At 42.0% G+C, this 9,652-nt stretch overlaps 1 protein-coding gene across 1 annotated transcript; it reads right to left on the bottom strand.

The window, feature by feature from the left end:
- Positions 1-449: 449 nt before the first annotated feature.
- Positions 450-5,337, bottom strand: LOC117523620 (cytochrome P450 1B1). The gene is made up of 2 exons (XM_034185193.1): positions 3,957-5,337; positions 450-1,123 (listed from the first exon to the last, which is right to left on the bottom strand). Exons 1-2 carry the CDS (start codon positions 4,949-4,951, stop codon positions 532-534), a joined length of 1,587 nt encoding a protein of 528 aa, XP_034041084.1. The 5' UTR covers positions 4,952-5,337; the 3' UTR covers positions 450-531.
- Positions 5,338-9,652: the final 4,315 nt, after the last annotated feature.

The following is a 9,652-nucleotide window of genomic DNA, read 5'->3' as shown; positions in this document are numbered from 1 at the left end:
TCTGTCGACTGAAGTACGCAGCAAGCTTCATAGAAGCATATTGGTGGTAGAAAGCACCATAACACTCCTCTGCAGGGATTTCCAAGTCATAACAGCAGCTGGTTGTGACTGGTATAACCACGATGTGGCCTGTGCCGAGGGCTGATAGAGACTGATGTGCACATCATGGCAGTCCTCTACAAAGCAGGAAAAGAAACTTTGTGTCATGGTCCCCAACATGTGAGGAAACAACAGGCAAGAGACGGCAGCTCCTACTCTGGAGAACTTTGGGCATGAGAGACACGTGGTATTGCGCGTCACCATCTGTTTTTGACTGGCACTAGAATACTTGCAAATAAGTCAATAAACATTGATTACAAGAGATAGATGGTAGCCTGTTTCAGCTTACTACTGTGTTTTTGTGCAAGCTCACAAAGAGGAGCTACAGTTCAGAAATTTTATTTCTCCTCTTGTGCTCTTCAACCTTCATAGTTTACAAATTAGTTTATGTATTGCATTTATTTGGGGCGGGGGAGATGGAGGGAAAGAGCATCAGTCTGGTGTAGCCTCACCCTCTGCTTCCCGCTGGACGACTTCATCCAGCAGTGTCATATCTTGGCGGAGAGACACTGCTATGAAGTAAGGATGGGGTTTCAATGTCAGACCGTATTTGTAGTCTAACTGTGGGGGCCTTGCTGGATCAGAGGTGATGTGGCACTGATGAGCGATCAGTGCAGTGAACAAGAAGAGGTACAGCTTGGAGAGCTCTTCGCCAATGCACCGCCGTTTCCCCAGGGAGAAGATAAGCACTTTGCCAGCCAGGTCCTTGTTCAGGGCCCCCTGCTGGTCCAGGAAACGCTCAGGGTCAAAGGTCTGAGGGTTGGTCCACATATCCGTGTTGCAGTTGATGGACCACTGGTTGATGAAGATGACTGTGTTCTTTGGGATGGTGTAGCCCATGATTGAGGTGTCCATGGTGGTGGAGTGCGGGATGGTGAGTGGTAGGAAGCTTGTGAAGCGCATCACCTCGTAGAAGAAGGCCATGACGTAAGGCAGCTGAACCTGGTCATTGATGCAGGGCAGCCGACTCCGGCCAACCACCTTGTCCACTTCCTGCTGCAGACGAAGCTGAATCTCGGGAAACCTACAGTGACAGACCAGATCTATGTTAAGGTGACAACACTTTCGATGCAGATTAAAGTTATCATTCCCTTCTCAAACAAGCCCTCATGCAAGACCATATTAAAACAGTTTAATAGGAAACACAATAAATGGACATTTCTGATCGGTTCCCTGTATGCATTGTTTGCTTACATTTGTGCAAATACAAGTACCAGTTATAGATGGGTTGTACCCACAAACTGTTTATACAGTACCAGCTGAAGGTTTGGAAATCAAAACTTTCACTTGTAGTATATACTGGACAAACCCTGTGTGATGTCACCCACAGGTTTTCTATTGAGACCCAGAAGAACTGTTTTGAAGCTCAAAAATTGCTGCTGTGGGTGTCTGCCTATGTCATGGCAAAGACATGAATGAATGGAGTGGAGCGTGGATGGCACCATGTATGACCTGAGTGGGATAAATGAAACCCTAACACACCCCTTTCTTCGAGTCAGAACCAGCTAGGCTAACAGGCCAACATTGTTTATTAAATCATATTTTGGGGGCTGATATGTGCTTCTCATAACTGTTTGCTTTGGTGTGGTGTGGTGTTGGTGTTTAGTATGCTTATTTCCTCTGTAACTGTGGATTAACTGGACCTAATGTCGGCAGCATGGCGGGTTAGTGGTTAGCACTGTTGCCTCACAGCAAGAAGGTCATGGGATCGATTCCCACCTGTGGCATTTGCATGTTCTCCCCATGTCTGCGTGGGTTCCCTCCAGGTGCTACAGCTTCCTCTCACATCCAAAGACAAGCAGGTTTGGTGAACTAGAAACTTTAAATTGTTCTTAGATGTGCATGCAGTAGGGCTGCCATGATTAGTTGACTAGTCACGATTACGTCGACTATCAAAATTGTTGATTAATTGCAAAGATGCTGCTGTGCCTTCCGCTACCTTTCTGTCCTTGACGCACATGCGCAGTTGTGGTAATCTTGGTCAGCCATGATGTCACTGGAAAAGTTAGGCTAAATGGAGCTCAAAAGTTTGGGAACATTTTAACAAAACTAAAGAAAAAATGTGCAATGTAAAATCTGCAAGGCAGAACTTGCCTTCCACAGCAGTACAAAAGTGATTCAGGAGCATCTGTGGAGGAAGCACGTCTGTGATTCTGACAAAGAGGGACAGTCATCTCTGTAAGATAATTGGCTAGTTAGCCGCTATCATTAACGTCAATAGTGAGCTACTTATATTGATAGTTGTAAACATTTAAAAATTAATGAAGACGATTTCATTAGCCTTAGCACACGTCATGTGTTTGCTGTAATGTTATAACAGCGATGCCATGTTTGAATAGGAAATGTGCTAACGTTAATGTTTTATAACGCTATGTTACAGTGCTAAAAAAATATGTTCCTCTTCAGTGGATGACTTTGCTCCCAAGCCAACAACATTTTCTTCTTCAGAGGGAGTTTTTCCTTACCACTGTTGCCTGTGTGCTTTGCTCTGGGGGTTGGTAAGGTTAGACCTTACTTCTGTGAAGCACCATGAGGCAACTTTTTTGTGATTTGGCGCTATATAAATGAAATATTGAAATTGAACATGCACACCTCTGCAAGCAAATATCCTGACTGAAGCAATCTTGAACATGTTGGTGACTGGCGTGAGACCGATCTCACTTAACCATAATGATGGAAAAGAAAACGATCCAACCTTTGAGAAGGTCAGTCTCTCTCTCTCTCTCTCTCTCTCTCTCTCTCTCTCTCTCTCTCTCTCTCTCTCTCTCTCAATTTAAATTGTATTATTCGCATGAATGTATTAAAACAACATTGGCAACAATAACACATAGTAAAATAAGTAATTAATTAAATTATATAATAAACAATAGCAACATTCAAAGTCAAATAACAGCTGCATGCTGGTGCAGTAAGCCGTAATTTAAGTATGATCCAGTTAGTCGACTAATCGCAAAAATAATTGGTGACGAGTCAATTATCAAAATAATCATTTGTGGCAGCCCTAGCGTGCAGGTGTGACTGTGTTTGTTTGTCTATATGTGGCCCTGTGACAGACTGGCGTCCTGTCCAGGTGGACCCTGCAACATGCCCTATGACTGCCAGGATAGGCTTGCAGCAGTAACATATGATTAAAAAATCATATATTGTGATTTCCGGATTTTTTTTTTTTTTTATGTCTCTCACAGTGGACATGCACCTAAGATGACAATTTCAGACCCCTCCATGATTTCTAAGTGGGAGAACTTGCAAAACCACAGGGTGTTCAAATACTTATTTTCCTCACTGTAATCAAATAAGTATTGTCCACAACATGTTAACTTTTCAGCAAAAATCCTGCAGTGCAGTTCTTTATGTGCCACAGATGTATAAATTGCAGTTACACAATTTGCATTTTGTGAAGGTGGGGGTGTCCACAGTAAGCAGCAGTGCCCTCCTGGATACGCCCCTGACAGATTCATGCATATGCAAACTTTCAACACTCATCTGAAGCATTGTTACATAAAAACTCTAACTTTGTTCTGTAACTATTCCAGGTTTGAATCGATGACAGAATCAGCCAACACTACACTCGTAAAATGAAATCATTGATTCTCTGACAAGGATCTTGAGCTTTCTCGGTGAATTGCTGACTACGCACTTCATGCACTTTCACTGGTGTGCAATTTCACCTTCTTTGTGTTCTGCTGCCAATGTCTCAACACCACACACACCCCCACCACCAAGCAGGCTGTTATGTAACATAAATGCTTCTGAGGTTTCTGACATGTGGAGCCTGCAAGCAGCAGGACGAAGACCAACTTAGACTAGTTTGCAATTTTACTTGTGTGAACATTTTATAAACCATTCAAATTGCTTACTTTATAAATAGGAGGACGATCCACTGCTGCGCAGTTGACATTGTGTCTTGGCTGGCTCCAAAGATATCTCCAAGGACGGGGGTCACGAAGTCCTTGTGTGGTGACACCCCCACACTGTCCTTGATCTGCTCCAGCGCCACGATAAACGCGTCTGTCATGTCCCTGATGGTGATCGACTTGATTGTCTTTCTGTGTTCAACCACTTTGTCTCGGATGAACGAGGTAAACTCCAGGTTGAGCTTTTTGAAGCTGTCAAACAGGGTTCTGATGGGGTTTGGGAAATACTGGAGCCAGGGCATGACATCTACGACGCTCCCCGCTCCCACTGTTTTGGTGAACTGCTCGTTTCTACCCACCACCTGCCGAAACTCATCGTCCTCGTAGGAGTACCTCTTCCCGAAACACACCGCGCTCATGACGTTGGCGGTGGACACCACGAGATCGAACATGGGCTGGAAGAACTGATGCGCTTCGGTTTTCCTCACGAACAGCGACAGCAGCTCCTTCAGCTCGCACAGGATCTGACCCTCAAAGATCCGCTTGGTCTGCACGTTGCCTGTGGAAAACATCCGCACAGTGGATTGGGCCACTTTGCGGTGCAACTTCCACGAGTCCGTCATGACGCCAAAAGCCATGCTGTCCCCGCCGGCGACATGCTTGAAAGAGGTGAAGTCCGGTCTCCCGGCAAATTCCATCCCCCGCTTGATCAGCGCCTCTTTGATGGCGTCTCCGTTCAGCACCACCACAGCCCGAGAGCCCAGTTTGATCTGGAACACGTTCCCGTATTTCTCAGCCAGACGCGTAAAGTATATGTGCGGCGCATTGCCAAGTTGCGCAGCGTTGCCGATGATGGGCCAAGCGATCGGACCGGGCGGACGGTGTGTGTTCCGGATCCAGAGACACCTCCACAGGTGGAGAGTGAGGAGCACAGCCACGCACCACAGCAGGAGGACTCGAGGAGTCTCTGGAGTAATGCCCTCCGGTAAAACATCCATGAGAGAGAATCTGCAACGACACCAAACCTCTGCTCTCAGAAAACATGTAAACTAGAAAGAAAAGACACCAGTTAGGATTTTCTAACTCCCCACTTTTAATTATAATCTTATTTTAAAAAGTTTTTGCAATGTATCATACTTAAACAAGAATGCTCATGCGCACTTTTTTTGCCCGTGGAAGCACCGTGCGAGTCCGCGCTCGTGCTGTGAAGCCCCACGGCGCAAAGTGAAGTCATTTATCCTCAAAGAGTGCAGCATCACTGCCGCCTGCTTTGTTCCAGTGGGCAGGTTCGTTCCACCCTCCACCTCCTCCTCCACCTCTGTCCTCACCTCCTCCCACTCCCCCCGTGCGCCCAAAGCGCGCAACCAGCCCACACTTCATCTGTTTGTAACACATTATTATTATTATTATTATTATTATTATTAGTGGTAGTAGTAGTATTTTTAAAACATTCATCAACGTTATAATATGGTATGTAATTTGTGCAGTATTTTTGCTCCATATTTGATGACCCCCACGGAATTCCAACTCTTATAATGAGCAGACACCAATAAAATTTCATTGTTGAGTCTTCTGACAATATTTTTTAATATATTTAGTCGACGTTTAGTCAATAAAATATCTTTTTTTTTTAAATCATTACAATTTCATGGAATACGAGTTGGAAAATTTGAAATTAAAATAGCCCAAAATCCACAGGAGTTGCAATAGTTTTTGATCAGCAGTCAAAACCAGTTGGTCAAATTAAATGACGTTACTTAAAAAAAATAAAGTTCCTCATTTTTGAGAAATTGCAACGTGTGTGTGCGTGCGCGCGTGTTCAGAATGAAAGCAATACTTCGTTCATCTGTGTGTTTTTAATTGCACTTGAAGCTCAGTCGTTTGGCACCGTGTTAATAAAGATGAACTGCTACTTCAACATTTGACAGCAAAAATTCAGCAGATGTTTGTAAGTTTTCAGCCCGATTTAAAAACAAAGTATTATTTTCGTATTTAGCGTGTACCGTCGTTTGTTTGCGTTAATGATTTGCGCTTTCCGTGTTTTAGCGCTTATTAAATTGTGTCTGAATTGACGATTGTGAATGAAAACGTGCAGACTGAACGCACGCGTGATAATGACGTCGTGCGGTTGATAGCGCGTTTGGAAGGTTTTGTTGTTGTTGTTTGTTTTGTTTTCCTTGAAATAAAAGCTGAAGATGCGCTTTTCCATTAAACCAGCAGGAGGAGGCGAACCCCGCGCCGTGGCTCATTATGAGCGGATTAACACACGAGCAACATTAGAACCGCTAAATGTCGGCGCCGAGGTTTACATGTGATCCAATCTGATATGATCATTTGTGATGCGTGTGTGTGTGTGTCCGTGTGTCCCGTGCGGGTGTGTGCTGGTCGGACGGTGGATTGGAGGTTGAGGTTCAGCACCGCGGACAGCGGCTCACACAAACCCGCCGAGTGTCCTCAGCTCACTGAGCTCTGCTCCACACTCCAAACACGTGTGTGCACTTCAACTGCACGAAAAGATTCCAAATAATGTGACTGATTATAGCCGAGCGTTTTGGACTTCAGTCAACTCAGTCTGAAATAAAAGCCGTATTTAATGTTCTACATTTTTTTTCCATAAAGAAGCTTCATTTCTTTTGTCATTTTGATTTGTTGTTAAAAGACAATAAATAGGCACCAAGTTAAACTCTGTCTGTCTGTCTTATAACTACGAGAAATTAAATCTCAAATGAATACATAAATAAAATAATACACAATTATATATACTATCTAAAATAGTACCGCACACACAAAAACATACATACATACGCACACACACACATATATACATATATATATATATATATATATATATATATATATATATATATATACATATATATATATATATATATATATATATATATATATATATATATATATATATATATATATATATATATATATATATATATATATATATATATATATATACGGGCACTTTTATGTCCCTTGATCATATTTTATGAAAAAAAGAAAAAAGGGGAAATTTCACACTTTTATAGTTATCTTTACAATGAAAGTGTGTTAAGAAATTTGTCCTAGTAGTCTATGTTGACTTTTCACCTTTTTTCAGCATCATTATATGCAAATATTGCCGTTTTGTGCTTGTCCCACACCCAGACTTATGATCTTCAATGATAAAAATGAATAGTAAACAAACGTTTTTTCTAATATTTAAAAATATCTCTGAATAAAATATCAGTAAAATAATCAAAACATAATTGGGGTATTCAGTGTCATACAACTGTTGTGATTTTTTTAACACACACACATACATGTATGTGTGTGTGTGGTTAAAATTTAAATTAGTATGATTTTTAGACAGTATATAATTGTGGATTGTTTCATTTATGTATTCATTTATGATTTTATTATTTGTAATTAGTAGATAGATGGATAGACAGAGGCAGACAGACAGATAGATAAATAGATAGATAGATAGATAGTGTCAACCTGCTTATTCCAATAAAGGTTTTTTTTTTGGAGGGGGGGGGGGGGGGGCTGGTTCCTGTCACAGCAGTCACAGCAGGAGAGGTGGAGTTCACCCACTCACTCATACTTGCAGTCAATTTACAGTCACCACTTCACCGAACCTGCATGTCTTTGGAAGTGGGCGGAAGCTGGAGCACCAAGAGGAAACCCCCATGAACACGGGAAAAACATGCAAACTCCACACAGAAAGTACCAGGTGGGAAGTGAACCTAGGACCTTCTCACTGCTTGCTGCCCACAGTGCTAATCATAGTAAATGAACACATGAATAAAATAATACACAATTCTATGTCCCATCTTAAAAATAATTTTCCACTAAATTTGTAGATGCTAATTTGAAAGATTGTTATACTACTATGTAGCTAATGTATCATTATATGTATAAAAGATTGTCAATTATTGTTTGAGCAATACACCAACACTAGATAATTTCTAATCTATAAAATGCAACACCTTACTGAGGGAATTTAACTTGCCACACTGATGACAAACAAAACAATAAATACAACACACACAAACATGTTTTTACATTTAAACAAATATGATGTTCATGGAGAGCAATAGTCCAGTGTGCGTGCGTGTGTGTGTGTGTGTGTGTGGGGGGGGGTAAAATGACAGTTTAGTTAAATAATAAATTATATAACGACAAGTTAATCTCTTTGAACTTGTAATGACATTACAAATATGTTGAGGTAGTCCTGTAGGCTTGTATGTTTACAGCAGTGGGTGTGAATGTAATCACATGGACACTTACCTCACCATGACTCTGTCCTTGTCCTCCACTACAAACCTCTCACACTGTGTGAACTTTCTGTTTTTAGCAGAAGTTAAATAGTGAGTGGTTCCGTGAGGGTGGAGACAAAACTGACCACAGCCTCCTTCAAGGTTCAAGTTATTAGACCAAACCCACAGATGTCCCTTGCTTTTTATTCCACATGAGCTTCAGTTGAAAGAACAAAAAACATGTTGGAATATCAAATGCTGTTTTTGGCACATGTCATCTAATAACCTTTACAACTATACATTTGGCCACAGTTACTTTGGCCTTGAAGTAAATGATTGATCTCTGGCTGACTTTTCCTGAGCAATTCTGGAATCAACCTAAGCATGTGCCGTATTTGGTCCACATCAGTTTAACAGTCAAATTCTTTGACCTTTGCCAAACTTGAGACTGTAGGTGAATCTTTGTTGGCATGCCAAGATTGGCAGAAATCGACAAAAGGTCCTTGGAGGATTAGGCGAGCAAACAGACAGGCAGACATAACAGTGGCCTCAATGACTGAAGTCCAAATTTTGGTCTTTGACCACAATGACCTTGACCATCATCAAAAGATGTCCTTTAAAGGCAATTCTGAAGTTGACTATGACATTTGCTGGAAAATGACCAAAGGACCTATAGTTTGAGTAGGGAGACTTAAGGTACTATCTCACTGAGTGAGACAGCTTGCAAATGGCATTTGTCAGGAATTTTGCAAGATTTTGTTTGACATTCGCTGGGTGGCGCTATCCCCCACATGACTCACAAGGTGTTACTCATGTGTTGCCTGAATTTTGAACAGTTTGAAGTTGGTCAAGGTTCAAAGGTCCTCACCAACAAGGTTGGGTAGGATTACTTTGAAATGTAATCCAAAAGTAATCAGATTACAAGTAATCCAAATGTATGTACATACATACATGTAATCCACATGTATTCTTTCAAAGTAATCCTACCCAACCTTGCTCACCAAGTACTCTCAGAGCCATTGCCAGAGTAGCAAAGCCCTTTGATGGAAGTCTACATGACTCATAACAGGCAAGAATCATGACAGAACTTTGTGAGGAGTCGATGACGGATGAAATTACATCGAGAGTCATTGGAGACAAGAATGGGGCTCTGACATTCCTCATGGGAGTCACGCACTAGCTGCCCTCAGAGCACAGCAAAATAGTGGAGATGATCGGAGAAAGGCCATGCTTCTGGAAGAGGCTGAGGGAGTCCAGTGGCCTTGGATCAACTGTCATCCCACTTGTGTGCATGGTCAGCAGACTGGACACACCTGTTCATGGTAGCTGGGATTTATTTTCTTCTTCTAAATCAGGCCCACAATGGGAAAAATTTCATGCTGGCAGTCATGAGCCATGTACACTCATGGTCAGCTCCCACGCACAGAGGTTGGCATCAGCACAGCA

This window comes from Thalassophryne amazonica, chromosome 13 (genome assembly GCF_902500255.1).
Source record: "Thalassophryne amazonica chromosome 13, fThaAma1.1, whole genome shotgun sequence".
Lineage (NCBI taxonomy): Eukaryota > Metazoa > Chordata > Actinopteri > Batrachoidiformes > Batrachoididae > Thalassophryne > Thalassophryne amazonica.
The sequence above is the reverse complement of the archived record's forward strand: the minus strand, read 5'-3'. Positions and strand labels throughout refer to the sequence as shown.